Here is a 16914-nt window from a genome sequence, read left to right on the forward strand (position 1 = left end):
TACAATTCCATAAACACACAACTATACTTCCAGAATTGTATAACTACATATCCATAAACTCATAAATATACCCACAAGGCAAATTATGCTAAAAAGACTTGAATGCAGTTTGGTGCACAGAGTAAGGTTCACAGAGTACTACATCCATAAACTGTATAAATACAATTCCATAAACGCACAACTATACTTCCAGAATTTTACAACTACATATCCATAAACTCACAAATATACTCATAAACTCATAATCATAATCATACACATTCATAATCATATAACTATACATTCATACAATTTTTAAACAGTGCAAAACCCTAGTTTAAAATTACATAAACATATACTGAAAATGAATGCTTATTTTGTATAAATGAATCATGTAACAACGTAAAATGCATAATACCTATTCTATGAAGAAGCTGAGCTCTGCTTTAGAGAGGAAGTGCTGATGAATGTGTGATGATCGGAGGCCGGCGACAATGGTGATGATGAATGTGTGCGAAACCACGAAAATGTTGAAGAAAAGCTAAGGAAATGGAGATGATCGAAGCTTTTGGGGAGGGAATCGTGTGGGAGAAGAAAGTGCTCTGGTGGAGGGAAGTGAAATGGAGTGGGAGAGGAAACGATCCAATAAGCTTTTGTATTAAAAAAAAAAAAATTGATTGGTGGAGTGAAACGGTGCCACTAACGGCACTGTTACTCCAAACGACGTCATGTGCATCCGTATGCACCAAGAATGGTACATACGGATGCACAGCATAACGCCCATTAGAATGCTACGTATATTTTTTAATTTTATATTTTATTATTATTATTATCTTACTAAGTATTTGACCTTACAAAAATTTAAAAAAAAATGTAGATTGTTTGGGATTTTCCACTTATTCTTAACTACTGTTAGACTCCTTTTCTGTTTTAAAGCAGTTCCTCAATAGACTAAAACTTGGTTTTTTTATTCCTTCTATCATTTTTTTTTTTGAGGTTCGAATTTTTTGAAATAGTTGCTCACTTGTGTAACACTCGAATCTTTGGATTTTTGGTTACTTTAGTAATTGGGTTTGGTTTATTTGTTACTTTTCCCAATTGAGACGAGTGTTTTGGCTATTTGGGGTTAGATTTTTTTTTTTTTTTTTTTTGGGTCAAATGCTTAGTAGGAGAATAATAAGAATAATAATTTTTTTTGTGGTCAAATGCTTAGTAGGAAAATAATAATAATAATAATAAAATGTAAAATAAAAAAATACACATGACATCCCAATGGCATCTCAATCAGCACAAACTTGTTATTAACCTTCCAAATCCCGTAGGTTCCACTCCTTTTATACACCCCTCCAAGCCTTCTTAGCATCACCATCCCAGTGTCCAATTTGGGGGCTAGTGATCCGAGCAATTCCCCGACCTCCAACCAACCGGCCACCTCGGGTCGATCGCCTAAACACCAGTACCACCCCCGACAATTATTATTAAATGTATTTCGTTTTAATTTGTTATACTATTATTTTTATTATTATACATAAACATTTTGATATTTATATTACTTATTCTCTTTTAATTCTTATTTAAACCAAACACTTGTATAGTTGTATAGATATTTGTAATAATTTTATTCCCACCAAGTAAACAATAGTGAATCCCTATTTACTCCATCTCCCCATTGTTCCTTTTCCATAGGATTATATTACAATTATCTTGTTTTCAAAAAAATAAATATTACAATTATCTTCCTCGTTACAACCAAACGCAAGTCCTTTGCCATTCTAAAAGTCTACCGTGTCTGGAAGTTGAAAGCTTTTATTGAGAAGGCGAAAATGAAGCCAAACATGACACAGATTCCAACAATAATGGTGGCAACATATCCAACAAAATCATGGTCAAAATCGAAGAAGCTTTTCACGAAGTCCTTCACAGTTTCATTTGTGTCAAGCTTTTCCTTAACATCTCCGAACTGTGAAGCAATCAGTCCATACAGTGTCCAGGATACCGGGCAGATGTAGTAGTACCATCTCCACCACACCGGTATTCTCTGTCATCAAAGAACAAAACCATTTAGATCATAGTGTGAAGAGAGAGTTTGGTAAATGGTAATTAGTGCAGAAAGTTTTTTAATTTATACTTTTGGTTATATGGCTTTAGAGTCTCGTTAACTTGGGTTCACAATTTTCATTCTCGGCATAAATAGTGCTTCAGTTTGATTTTTTTTTCATATTTGACCCTTTCGATGACATGACCGATGAAAACTTACCGGAAGTACCACTTCTCGGTGAAGCCGAGAAGTTAACTGACAAGGTGGAAGAATTCCACTTTATGTTAACTCGTCGGTTTGATCAAGAAGTGATATTTATGTTTAGAATGACCGAGAAGTGGAAAAACTCACTGGAAGGTACCACTTCTCGGTCAAACTGAGAAGTTAACTGACAAGGTGGAAAAATTCCACTTTAGTGTTAACTCCTCGATTTGACTGAGAAGTGGTATTTATATTATGTCGAGATCGAATGACCGAGAAGTTGTAAAACGCACCGGAAGTACCACTTCTCCGTCAAACCAAGAAGTTAACTGACAAAGTGGAAGAATTCCACTTTACTATTAACTCATCGGTTTGACCGAGAAGTGGTATTTATGTCAAGAATGACTGAGAAGTGGTAAAACTTACCCGAAGTACCACTTCTCGGTCAAACCGAGAAGTTAACCGACAAAGTGGAAGAATTCCATCTTAGGGTTAACTTCTCAATTTGATTGAGAAATTGTACTTCCGTGAGTTTTCATCGATCATGTCATCGGAAGAACTAAATAAAAAAAAATGGAGCACTGTACTATTTATGTTGGAAATGAAAGTTATGAACCCAAGTTGACGGAGATTCCAAAATCATAAGACCAAAAGTGGGAAAAAACTCACTCTTAGTGAAAACTTACTGTTTTTGGAATGATGAATCCGGAGAAGAGATTCCAAAACCCATAGAATGCAGAGGAAATAATGGCAGCAATATTGTGGTTAGGAGTAACTGCAACTGTCATCATCCCATACAGTGTGAAGTATAGCAAAGTGAAGTACATGAAGAATATAAACCACAAGAACTTGGCTGCTGTCCACTCGAACCCAATCATGGCATACACTATTACACCATAGATGAGTGTTTGAACGAATAGGTGTGGGAGCTCAATCACAACCTGCAGAATCATATATATATATATATATAAGAAAGATAGGATATATGGTTTGAAATCTTTAAGTAGAAACAAAATGAAATGAAAGGGAGTAATAAGTTGATGTTTGTGCCTGGCCAAAAGCATATGGTAGAGCTGAATACATCCCAGCTGCCCTTTCTCTATAGAACACTGTCCTCTCGATGGCAACTACTGGCTGCACTGAAGTAGCATTTTGCACACCCAAAAACACAACCGCAGCATACATACAACCCATCGCGTTAAATAGATCTTGTTGTGTTCTCCTGAAATCAAATGAAAAAAACCAAGATCAGAACAGTGGTCTGTCACAAGATGTTTTAACAAATTAAAAGATATGTATGTGTTGGGTGGAGGCCGGAAAAGGGCTAAGTCCAACGATTGGTGGCTAGGGGGACTGTTGGATGGAAGCCAGTGAATGGTCAAGTTCAACATCCTGCCTCTCAAAATCTGGCGGTATATAAGAAAATAAAGTTGCGTCTTCGCTACGAGCTATAGTTTTTGGCGTAAAAACTGTGCAATTAAGGTTGACAAGTGCTGTGAGAGGGAATTGTTAGGCGGAGGCCGGTGAAGAGCCAAATCTAGCAATTGGTGATTAAGGGATTGTTAGACGAAGTCCAGTAAAGGGTTAAGTACAACACCCTGCCTTTCGAAAACGTGTGGTCATAAATAATGAAATAAAGTTGTCATGGGTTCGAGTTAAGTAAGAGCAAAAACAATTAAAACTTGCAGGTGCTAGGAGGGAGAATTGTTGGGCGAAGGCCAGTAAAGGATTAAATCCAACAATTGGTAGCTAGGGAAATTGTTGGGCAGAGATTGATAAAGTGCCAAGTCCTACAACTGATGGCTATGGGGATTGTTGGACGGAGGCCGGTGAAGGGCAAGTCCAGCACCTTCCCTCTCGAAAACGTGGCAGTATAAGGAAATTAAATAAAGTTACGCCTTGGCCACAAACTATAACTTTTGACGCGGTGACTGGGAGAGGTAATTGTTGGGCGAAGGCCGATTGAACTATAATTTTTGGATAGTGGTAAGTGTTTGATCCTAACAGTATCCATGTTAGTTTGGTTTCTCTATGTATTACATGCATACAAATTTTATGTGATTTAACTCACCTTTTTGGGCCAATACCCCAAAACATTGTTCCAAATAATAGAGCATTAAATGTTGTGAACAGAAGTCTGACTGCTGTATATGGAGGATTTCTCCAGTATGACCAATGCTGTTTCCACAGGCAAGCCATGCACTGGGTAAAGAATGACTGAGAATACTTGGTGGGAAAGTATAGATCTTTTGAACCTGGGGCAGGTTTACTTAGTTCTTGGATTAATGCTTTATTTCGCCTGAAAATTGAATCAATTCAGTTTCCTGATCTTGAAAGCTATAAGCACAGTTGTTTTATTCACAGTTTTGATACCTGTACAGTTCTGAGTTCCTATAAACTTCTGCAAAATCAATGCCAAGAGCTGCTTCTTGTGCTTCAGAAGTGATCTCCAACATCCAAGTTGCAGGGTTATAGCCATCTCTAATTCTCTGGATTCCATTGATTGTCTGAGACAAAACAGAAAGCATGAATACAATCCTCGATGCCAATGACCTTATGGCCTAGTGACACGAACTGGCTCTTCTAAATTTGAGGTTATGGGTTCGGTCCCCGGTGGGGGCAGTATTGACTCTTTGTGCTTCAGTAGGTTGAAAAAGTAGTTATGACGCCAGTATTGACTCTTAGTGCTTAGTGCTTCAGTAGGTTGAGAAAATAGTTATGAACAGATACTACATTGTAACAGAGTGAGCTAAACAGCAGAGAATCGTATCAATCTTACTAACCTCGAAATACCTAATGAGTTGAGAAGAATGGCGGCCTAACGGACCTACATAGATCTCTTCCCCGCCTCGTTTCAGGAGCAGTAGCTGCAGGTATAGTCATTTTTAGCAGTATTATTTCACCGGGCTTCCTAAGCCCCGGGATTGTTTCGAAACACGAGATCAAAAGCTACCACACTCACCTCATCAAAAGCATCAAATATGTCGATGCTGGGCTGATGGATGGTGCATACCACAGTTCTACCTGTATCCACTGTGTTCCTCACTGTTCTCATCACTATTGCAGCAGCTCTAGCATCTAGCCCTGAGGTCGGCTCGTCCATAAATATTATCGATGGGTTAGCCACAAGCTCGACAGCAATTGTGAGCCGCTTTCGCTGCTCAGTCGAGAGACCATTAACTCCGGGCAACCCAACAAGTGCTTCTCTCAATGAGGTGAGCTCCACAAGGTCCATTACCTCTTCAACGAACATCTGCAGATTAAACAATTTATTCGCTTTTAGTTTATCTTAAACATCTAATATTTCCTAAAACCATAGAAGAAGCTAAGTAATATATAAGCTACTAAATTCCACCTCTCGGGTTGCAGTGTCGATTTCGGGAGGTAAACGAAGCCAGGCAGAATACACCAAAGATTCATATACAGTTACATGAGGTGAATGGATGTCTGTTTGCTCGCAATAGCCTGCTATTCGGGCAAACGTTTCTTGCCTCTTTGGATATCCCGATATAGTGATGCTTCCTTCTATATATCCACCGGTTTTCCTACCGGCTAAGACATCCATCAATGTGGTTTTACCAGCCCCACTTATGCCCATTAGAGCAGTCAGAACTCCTGGTCTGAAAGCACCATTTATCCCTTTTAGAAGTACCAGCCTATCTTCAGTAAGACCTTGAGCTTTCATTTCCTGAAGGTACAGGTAACCAAGCAATCAGTTTCAACACTGTTAGGATCAAGGGCTTACCACTATGCCAAAAAATTTAGCCTTTGAAGTCCTTTACTGGCCTCGTCCCAACAATCCTACCACTTAACCAAAAGGTATAGCTAATAGGGGTGTTGTGCTAGACTTGGCCTTTTAAGCCCTATACTTGCCTCCGTCTAACAATCCTACCACTACACCAAAAGGTGTAGCTAATAAGGGTGCTATGCCGGACTTGGCCTTTTAAAGGCTTTACTGGCCTCCGCCCAACAACCCTGCCACTACACCAAAAGGTGTAGCTAATAGGGTGTTTTTGGACTTGTAAGCCCTTTATCGGCCTCCGCCCAACAACAGACTTGAACAGGTGACTTGGCTCTCATACCATTTATTAACATTAAGCGCTTACTATTATGCAAAAAGCTATAGCTAGTAGCGAATTATGTGATTTGAGATTTACCGTGGGCATATCTACTGCATATTTGATTTCATCAAAAGTTATACAAAGGGGTTCAAAAGGAAGAACCATTCCTCTTTTCATGTTCGGATCGGCCACGTTGACACTCCCAACTCTTGATGACAATGACCTGGAAGATACACTTCTCCTGACAACATTTCCTTTCTCTGCATATTATCCACTAAAACCATGAATTTCCAATCCCTGAGAATTAAGTAAACCAGAGTGAGACTATGAGTTCAAAGTTCAAACCCACCAGAAGTGCTTCCTCCTTTTAGCTCTAATTCAATAGGCTCCCCTCTTTTGCAAGCATTCCTCTCTGCCAATGTCTCTTCTGATAACATTGCTTGAGGTTTCCCCAAAGCTGCATAAAAATGCCCAATTTACTCAGTTTCTCAATCATCATAGAGGAAAAGAACTTATTTGGTGAACTTATTAGCTATATGTGCTTACGGTTGAGATAAGTGAGGGCCAAGCAGAATAGGAAATTGAGTAGAAACACATAACCTACAAGAGCTCCTACTCCAATCCAATACCAATGCGCTTCAGGAAAAATGCCACGAGATCTCAACACTGTTACTCCTAGTGTCTCTGAGGTGCCAGAAGGAACCTGCAAACAAATATGCAGACTTTTTGTCATGTTAGAAAAACATTTGTGTTGGGTAGAATTAAGCCCGTAAAAGTCAAGTCTAGCACCTGATGGCTGGAGGATTATTGTAGGGAGAGGTCGGTAAAGAGCTTAAAGGGGCAAGTCTTGCACCCGGTGACTAGGAGAAATGTGTGACGGTATAAGGAAATAGTAGTAAGCGTTTTATCTAACAAGTGGTATCAGAGTCAGGTCACAGGTACAGTGTCTTATAGGGCCAGGTCACAAGTATAGTGTCTAGTCTAGCATCAGGTGACAACGATATAATGAAATAAAGTTGCGCCTTTGCTACTAGTTATAGCTTTTGGCGTAGTGATAAGCGCTTGATTCTAACATTCTTCCTCGTACTTACATGTCTCCAACTCTTTCCAAGATATTCGTTCACCGATATAGCATTTTGTGCATACATGAGAGGTGAGATCCAGTATCCCCATATCCACCACTTCTTCACATCATCTGTCACAGAAACATCAAAACTCTTATCACCGAAGAACATTTGGAAATTGGAAGAGCACAACCAGATGAGTTGAAGTTGTCCTTTATCTACCTCGGGACAAAATGAATCCACCAAGCACTAGAACCAAAATCATTGCACATGAACCAAATGTGTTTGCAACTATTACACTTCTCCCGGCTGCTGCTGTTAAGCGAAACAACGCTGAAGCCATCTGGTTCACACATATAAGGAGGAACAACTGCTTGAAAAACCTGCCATTATCAATCTTGATCAGATGATCTGAAAGAAATTTCCATTATCTTTGCTGATAGGAATGGATTGATGTTATTAGTCGTTACCTTCCAGCGTCTGGGTCGAATCCAATGGCGTAATATGTCATACAGACCCATATAGCAACTTCCACAAGTGTGACAGGGATTTTAAGGATCCAAGTAGGCAAAGCATATGCCCACGGTGGAAAGAAGAACAGGTCGCGTTGCTTGTAAAAAGCGGGGAGTTTCAAGATACTAAGGGCAAGCTCTGAGAACCCATTGAACATTGTCATAATCACTGCGAAAAACAAAGCTCCCATGAAAACAGTACCATCTGCTATCGAATTCTTTGGCATCTCGGTTCGTAGGAACACTGTCATTGCCACGAACGCCATTAGAACTAGCTGGAACACCACAAAATTGGCAATTTAGTAACAACTATGAAGTGTCAAGGGAAGTATATCATATATGACATGTATAGTATGTAGCTCACTTGAATCATCTTGAATATGTAGACGAAAGAGTTCCTCTTCATAAGCAGGAATTCTCGAGACGCACAGGCTTTCAAGAGCTCCTTCTTGTTAACGCCATACTTCTTGTTCGAAAGAGCTGCAGGGTGGCTCTTGGATTTGTCAAAAGGAACAGCTAGCTCGTCGCCTAGTTTCTTCCCAACATGAAATGACTGAAATGCTTCAGAGAATTCCCCGACAGTGATGAACTCGTATGCTTCCTCTCTACGCATCCAGTACTGCTCTTGATCTTTCCTCGACGTCACCTATAACAACACAAATTAGTCAACAATAAAAGGAGTAAAAAAAAAAAAAAAACCCATTTTTTTTTGTGATAAGCTTACTTCTTGCAAGAAGTCTGCTACTCCTTTTCTCTCCGGGCATTTGAAGCCCATGTGTTGGAAGAATTCTAGCACGTTATCTCGAGGTCCTTGGTACACAACTTGCCCGTCAGACAGAAGAATTATGTCGTCGAATAACTCATAAGTCTCGGGTGCAGGCTGCAGGAGTGAGATTACAGCAGTTCCCTGGAGAATGTGGATGGATTGCCTTATTGAATTTACAATCTGGAAAGTGGTTGAACTGTCTAAGCCAGTTGATATCTCATCCATGAATAGTGCTCTTGCAGGTCCAACCAGCATCTCCCCTGCACCACATTTGATTATAGTTTTCAGAAGCTTTAAATTAAATTTATCAGTTATGATGAATTCAGCCCTACTGTCATCTATCTTCAGATTTTTAGAGTGAAAACAAGTAGAAACAGGAATACTACTTTTATTAAACAGATTTTTATTACTGCAATCTTCCTTTTGCTCTAACCTGTTGTTAACCTTTTTCTCTGACCCCCAGAAATCCCTCTAATCATTTCATCTCCAACCAAAATATCAGCACAGACTTCAAGCCCCAAAATCTGCAGATACATATTAAAGCAGAAAACAGTAAATGCATCTACATTCTTTTCCCTACTAAAAATAAAATAGTTAATTCTATTTTTTGTCTTATATTTATAGGTGACATTCCATTTTTAATCTTTTTTTTTTTTTTTTTTCAGAACATCTCTTATTAGTCCTAGTATTATTGTGGCATGATCGATTTTCGTCCTCCGTCAACATACATGTTTAAATAGCGTTAAATATGAGGGCATTGCAGTCTATTCAGTTCTAAGTGTTAATTCATTTTTTGGTCTTAGATTTATACAGTCATTCCACTGTTGCGGAAGCTCAAGTTGTGGAGGCACTGCTGCGGAGGCGCAGATTGCAATTGAAGAAGATAAGGGACTCTACCTATGAATTAAGGGTTTTTTTCCAAAACAATAAAAGTAAAAGTTTAGCGGGTCAACCCACTTTATATAAAATGACTGAAATACCCTTATGTTTAATGCCATTTAAATAAGTTTATTGACGGATGACTAAAAATGGTCATGCCAGAATAATACTAGACCAACAAGGAATATTAAAAAAAAAAAAAAAAAAAAAAAAAAAAAAAAAAAAAAAACTAAAAATAGAATGTCACATATAAAACTAGGACCAAAAATGGAATTAACTCCTAAAAAATTTAGGCCTGGTTCATCCTCACCTTGAGAATATAATCTGTCACTACACTTGCTTCTTGTCCTTCAATTGATATTGCCTGTAGAGCATAAAACCACTCAGGGAATTGAACTAAGCATTTCTCAAAACATTTTACCCAATTATCAGCACTTTAGGTTTTCAAGATTTCCACACCTTCATGTAAACATCAATATCAGGATCTGGTTTAATGTTTAGCTCCTTTTCTCTCCTGGAAAGCTCTGCCAGCATTTCTGCATGTTTCCCAAATAGTAAAAGCAATAAAATAAGGGAATATAATGCAGGCATAAAATAGAATAAAAACAACCTTCAAATTCAGCATGGTTAGCTCACCGACCATAACGGTGCCCAACTCCTTGGCATCTAGCAGAAAAAGCTAAAGTTTCCCTCACTGTCATTTCACCAATGTGAAGATCATGTTGATTAATATATGCAGATGTTCTTCGTGGTACAAACTCAGTCATTTCGTGGCCATTGTATGTCACTCTCCCACTAACCTGAGGTCAAATAGTTAGCATACATAAATTCAAGGAATATTGTTGGGCGGAAGCCAATAAAGTAGGGATATGATGGCAGCTGGGTGGGGCGGGAAGTATACTCTTCGTCCCATCCTTGTGACCATGTCCCCCATTCTCATCTCCGGCAAGAAATTAAAAATATTCCCTATCCTTGTACCCGGTCAGAAATTAAAAATATTCCCTATCCTCTTTCCGGGGACAAGTATTCCCCACTCTCATCGACTCCTAGCCAAATGTTAAATAATTGTAATTTTTAATAATAAAAAAATGTAAAATTTAAGTCTTAGTTTCAAAAATTAAAATACTAAGTCTACAAATAAATAAATAAATAAATAAATATATATATATATATATATATATATATATATATATATATATATATATATATATATATATATAGGAAAACGCTCATATGTGGTCATGTCATTAGGTGTGGTCGTATCTGTGCCGTTGAATCAGTTTAATCTAAAGGCAGTGGTAATTCTGAAGATTTTCGCGCGTTTTAGTAAGTGGGGGTGTTATGGTAATTACAGTGACCATTTATAGCGGGCGGGTTCCAGAATACACCAACAGTGTTGACAACATACACCAATAGTGTAATAAAACACACCACAGTGAAACACACCAATGGTGTATTCCTGTATTATGGTAATTACAGTGGCCATTTATAGCGGTCAGGTTCCAGAATACACCAACAGTGTTGACAACATGCACCAATAGTGTAATAAAACACACAACAATGTGATTTTTCGTATTTCGGTGTTTTATGACAAGTTTACCCTTACAGTTCGCTGAGTAGGAGAATGTGCGCGAAAATACTGAAAAAATCTTGATTAATATGATTCATTAGATCTATCTAATCTAATGGTCTATAATTGACCATATGACCACACCTAACAACATGGCCACATGTGATCACTCCTATATATATATATATATATATATATATATATTCGGGACGGGGAGGGGTATCTCCGTCCTCGTCCTAACGTGAAATCACACACATTTTCCGTCCCCCATCCCTATGAAAAATTTCTCCATTTCTGTCTTGTCGAGCCGGGGATCGGGGATTCTCATAGGGAATTCGGCAAATTGCCATCTCTAGAGTAAAGATCAAGTCTAGTATCAGATGATTTGAGATTGTTTAACGGAAGCTGGTAAATGACTTAAAAAAGTTAAGTTCAGCCGCGCCTCGAAAATGTAATAGTAATGTATAAGGAAATAAATTAGGTATTCGCTTTTGACTATAACTTTTGACCTAAATGGTAAGCGCTTGATTTTAGCCCGTGGTATTAGATTAAGTGACGAGTTACAAATATAGAGATTTGAGCCTCCATTTAACCTCTGCTCCCATACCTTTAGATCTGAATCCAGTTTTCCTGCTAATGCTAGCAACAAAGTTGTTTTACCCGAACTAGGTGGACCTAACAGCAGTGTCATCCTGCACAATCCAATAAATTAATCATTGGTAATAAGAAACTCAACCCCAAAGAAATGAGATGCCATTTATTTCTTTTCTTGTTTTGTTTTGTTTACCTTGCAGGCTTGATGATTCCACTGACATCATGCAGGATTGGCAATGGCTTCTTTCGATTTGGAAGAATATGGAGATAATTCATGAAAGCCTTCAAAGAAAAAGCACAAGTTGAGAAGGAAGGTAAAATATTTGGACCTAGTATGCCAAAAACAATAGTTAGTAGCGAAGACCTAATTTTATTTTCTTATAGGCTGTTACACATTTTTCTTTTCAAAAGGTTGAACCCCAACCATAAGGCCTCCCATACTCCTCGGCCCAACAGAGCATCTGGGAGGATGTAAATCATGGTAACTCAACTGAACATGAACCACACAGGCTAGACCATTGCTTACTGCGCACAAGGAGCCCTCCACACTACCGTTGGTGAGACTTGATATCTGATTATTTTTTCCAACTTTCACCTATATGACCAGTTAAACTGTCCATGTGGACTACTGTTACACATTTTTAAAAGGACCAGCGTTGAACTTTGCCTTTTACTAATGACAATCTTCTAGTCACATGATGCTGGACTTGACATTTACCGACCTCCGCACAACACAGAAGGAAGTTGAGTTACCTCTAAAATGTTTGCAGTGAAGTTGAATATGGTGGGAAGTGCTCTGCTGCCGACATAAGCTTCTGCATCAACATTCAAATGCTCGAACCGAACTTCAATGGTGGGAAGATCAATACCCACCCTAAACCATCCAAAACAAATCAAAACAAAAAAGAGAAAAAATTGTTAAGATCAAGCGCTTATCACTAACCGTCAAAAGTCATAGTTAGTAGCAAAAAAAAAAATAAAAAATTATTTCCTTATAAAATCATCACATTTTCCATCCTCAGCCCAGCAATCTCCCAGCCACCAGCTATCGGGTGTTAGACTTGGCCTTTGCCGGCCTCACCGCAAAACAAAAATGAAATGTTAGAACAAACCTGTCAGTGCGGTGCTTGAGCTTGAGCAAGAAGCTCTCGTTGTCTTCCTGGGCGATCCTGACGAGGCGCTCGAGAAGGCTCCTCTTCTCCGCCACGCCGAGCTTCTCTACGTCGATCTCCTTGGGGCCTCCTCCTTCTTCCTCCGCCGCCAGAATGCCTCGCCTTATGCGAAGGTATGTGGGGAGCTTCTCTATGGCGGCCCATTTCAAGGCTTCTTCGTCGTCCTCCGCCGCTTCTCGCGACGACCTGGAGAACACCTCCACGCCGCTGCTCCTCCACACGTTCGAACTACTCAACCGCGCGCTACTCACTCTCAAGCCCCCCTCGCCTCCCTCCATTCTTCTCTCATCAAACTCTACTCTACTTCTCAAGACAAGCTCAAATCAAATTACTATATTATATACTCTGTTTTTTCTCCGTTGTATTTTTTTAAAAAAAGTTTATTTATGGCATTAAACTACTCAGTATGAGTCTAACTTATGGATATGCCACAGAACAATGGAATCCATTTCTTTTTCTTTTTTTTTTTTTTTTTAAATGAAAACCGTGCTTTAAATATTTTAATTTTCCCCAACTATGATGCACACCTCTACTATTTCAAACCGATGATTCGGTGGGGTAATTGATTCTTTGAACTGAAAATAATTGAAAAAGTATAGAACAAATACTACATTGTAAAGAATAATGAATATTTTTTAAAAATTTGTATTTGATGCCCTCACAAATATGCTCATTAGTCATTATCAAGAGTAAATATCCAAAATGGTCCCTCGACTATAGCTAAAAATTCACAAATTGGTCATCGACTTTCAATTTCAACCAATTAAGTCCTTAACTTTGTAATTTTAACACAATTTGGTCCTCTGTCTATTTGATCATTTGTTGACTGTGATTTTTGAGGATATATATGTACTTTCATGATCCATAGTCGATTTTTTAAGGTTCCGGTTGCATTTCCAGACCGCACTGTTATATTCGAATCCAATGCCGAAAGCAATCTACCAAATCCGGTCGCCTTTCTTCATCCTCCCTTTGGATTCAATGTAGTTGAGTTCGTACCAGAGCGAAGAAGACGACGTGTTTCCGAACTGGTGCAACGTCATCCTGGAGGCCTCCACGTGCTCCGACGAGAGCTGAAGGTTCTTCTGAAGATCGTCGATCACGGTCAACAAACGGTCAAATAGATGGAGGACCAAATCGTGTCAAAATTGCAAAGTTAAGGACTAAATTGGTTGAAATTGAAAGTCAAAGACCAATTTGTGAATTTAGCTATAGTCGAGGGACCATTTTGGGTATTTACTCCATTATCAATATCATCTCTGAATTATTAGTGGTGTAAAAGTTTCTCTTTCAATTTTCAAAACATGACATGTATTGCCCCTCCCCTAATAGGAAGAAGGAGAAACATTGTTGTTCGCGAAAAGAGAACAAACGATGAAAGAAAAATGGAGGAAAAAAAACATGGTTTTCGAATAGGGAAAATGACAGGTAACCACATTTACATCACTAATAATTCAGGGATTGGGAAATATATGTCACATTTTGAAAATTTAGAGACAACATTTACACTATTAATAATTCAGAATGATATTTATAATTGACATATTTGCGAAGAGTATTTTTTTTTTGAATGATATTTGCGAAGAGTATAAGTTACAATTTTTTTCTAAAAAAATATTTTGATTTAAGCATGGGTTTTGTGGACCAAGTGTATCTTATCTTTATCATGAATTGTTTTTCCATAATTAACAATAATTATCATTTTTTCAATATTCGCATTTCTTGGAGATTATTACATGTTACTAAAATTGTAAGCCTCGTTTGAATAACAAGACTTACTATTTATAGTTCAATTTTTAGTAATAATTTTACAATACGGAGTATAATATTAGTGAATAAATTTTATATATTTACAATCTATATCAAAAGTTCTATTACAACAAAAGAACAAATTAAAAATCATAAATTAAACAAAGAATAAATAATTAGTTTAACATATGATTGAGGGACGGAGCCAAGAATTTTGTTGAGGGGACGAAGAAGCAAGGACATGTCCATCAATTCTTTCGAGTGAAGACGAAATATTAAAACAAAAGAGATAATTTAAAAAAAAAAAATTTATCCAAGAAATATAGGTATAAATATTGTTGGATATGGGCGAAAAATAAAACACATCGAAATTTTATTAAAAATATTCATAACAAAATATGAAACATAATTAATTTGATAAAATAATTTGAATAGAGAACACATTATAAATTACACATCTCATTTTTAATATAAAAGAATGTTATATGTGTGTGTGTGTGTCAAGAGAAATTGTAAAATTGTGTTAATGACTATAAAAGATTTAAACTCTAGACCTTCACTATAACCAAACATATACTCTGTCAACTAATCTGATCTATCTCACTTTTTATTAACATTTATCTATTTCTTTATACTAGTATTAAAACTTGTATTTTATATATATATATATATATATATATATATATATATATATATATATATATATATATATATATATATATATATATACACACAACTATTATATATGGAGCGGGATGAGAGAGGGATCAGCTGGCCCCAGCCCCCTGCCCCCTTTGGCTCCGTCCATGGGACTAACAAATAAGGCGTACAAAATGAAACCGAGTGATATTTAAAAGCCATATGCATTAAAAGTATATTAAATATAAAAAGTAAAATTTGATAATTAAAAGAAATGATTGTATCACCCCAAAAAAAAAAAATGATTAAATTGAAAAAGTTGATTTTTTGAAGAATGGACAAAGAGGCAACAACCACTAACATAATATTAATAAGAGGATGAGATTCTAGAAAAAATTGAAAATGGTAACACATTACATGTATGTGTAGGGATTCGAATGGCTAAAGGGTCCATTATTTCATGATGCTGTTTTGTTGGTAGGCAGAGAGTTGGTGGGTTTATTTTATATATAATGATTTACTAAATAAGATGCCACCATTTATTTTGGAAGTTTCTTTAACTATTACATCGTTTAGAGTATCTATAAGTAAGTCAAATTTGAGCTGGTAACATGATACCATCTCGAACTTTTAAAAATAAATTAATTAAAACAAGAAGAGAAAAGATAATTGTTTTAAATTTATTGAGTAACATTTAATTATATTAAATATTATGGGATGTTTGATAAATAGCTTTTAGCTGTTAGCTGATTGGGTTCGTAGGTTTGAGTAGTTTATAGCATTAGTTAATTTTAGAAAGATGTTTGATAAATTAGCTGTTAACTAATTACATAACAAATAATTTTCTCAAAAAGCTTATCAGAAAAGCTTCGGAGGAACTTTTTGAGCAACTTTTTGAATTTTAGCATTTTGGAGCAATAAGTTGCTACAAAAAGCTAATTAATCAAACACTTATATTAAATGTTTAATCAAATCAAACAACTAATAATGATCAAATAAGTCAAAATTGATTGTTAAGCTAACTGTGTTACCAAACAAAGCCTATCTTAAATATATAGTAGCCTTTTTACATGCTCACAATTTGACATATAATGAATCTAATATTTCCAGTGGTAAAAATCACTTCATGGTATTATTAACATATTATTAGGTAGAATTTTTTAATTTAATTATTATTTGTGAATTCAGTATTAATTTGTGGTCATATAAATTAATTTACAAGTAATTAATGAAAATTTTTGTGTGCGGCGCTTGAATTTGAATCTAGGCTGTGTTTGGAAACCCGAAAAATGACTTCTGGAAGTCATTTTTCGAGTTTTTGGTGTTTGGCTACACCTGGAAAATCCAGTCAACGGAATCCATTTTCCGTTGACTGGGAAAAATGAGCCCAATTTGGCGGAAAATGACTTCCGCCAAATTTGGGCGAAAGTCGTTTTCCGCCTTTCTCTTTCAATTTTTTTTTTTTTTTTAAATCTGGCAGAACTATTCCGCCAGAAACCAGAGCTATGGTTTCCGGCGGAACTGGTTTCCGCCAGAAACCATACCGTATGGTTTCTGGCGGAAACCGGTTCCGCCGGAAACCATGGCTATGGTTTCCGGCGGAACTGGGTTCCGTCATAAACCATAGCTATGGTTTCTGGCGGAACCGGGTTCCGCCGGAAATCAAAATTTTGTTTTGTTTTTTTTTTTT

At 37.1% G+C, this 16914-nt stretch overlaps 1 protein-coding gene across 2 annotated transcripts; it reads right to left on the bottom strand.

Annotated features, from left to right (window-relative positions):
• Positions 1–1583: 1583 nt before the first annotated feature.
• On the bottom strand, positions 1584–13226 carry LOC109174658 (pleiotropic drug resistance protein 1-like). 2 transcript variants are annotated; one of them, XR_002053141.1, is made up of 25 exons: positions 12777–13226; positions 12418–12538; positions 11858–11946; positions 11678–11762; positions 10141–10300; positions 9960–10036; positions 9811–9864; positions 9055–9145; positions 8580–8881; positions 8220–8501; positions 7814–8130; positions 7566–7726; positions 7371–7474; positions 6826–6982; positions 6629–6736; positions 6376–6539; positions 5574–5906; positions 5181–5471; positions 5002–5085; positions 4592–4725; positions 4290–4517; positions 3269–3440; positions 2905–3159; positions 1704–2017; positions 1584–1637 (listed from the first exon to the last, which is right to left on the bottom strand). XR_002053141.1 is itself a non-coding variant. In XM_019323935.1 (24 exons), the coding sequence occupies exons 1-24, from the start codon at positions 13112–13114 to the stop codon at positions 1760–1762; spliced, it is 4365 nt and encodes a 1454-aa protein (XP_019179480.1). In that variant the 5' UTR covers positions 13115–13226; the 3' UTR covers positions 1584–1759. The 2 variants fall into 2 exon arrangements, 1 of the variants encoding a protein (XP_019179480.1); XM_019323935.1 differs by having other exon boundaries at positions 1584–2017.
• Positions 13227–16914: the final 3688 nt, after the last annotated feature.

Source organism: Ipomoea nil, unplaced genomic scaffold (assembly GCF_001879475.1).
Source record: "Ipomoea nil cultivar Tokyo-kokei standard unplaced genomic scaffold, Asagao_1.1 scaffold0642, whole genome shotgun sequence".
NCBI lineage: Eukaryota > Viridiplantae > Streptophyta > Magnoliopsida > Solanales > Convolvulaceae > Ipomoea > Ipomoea nil.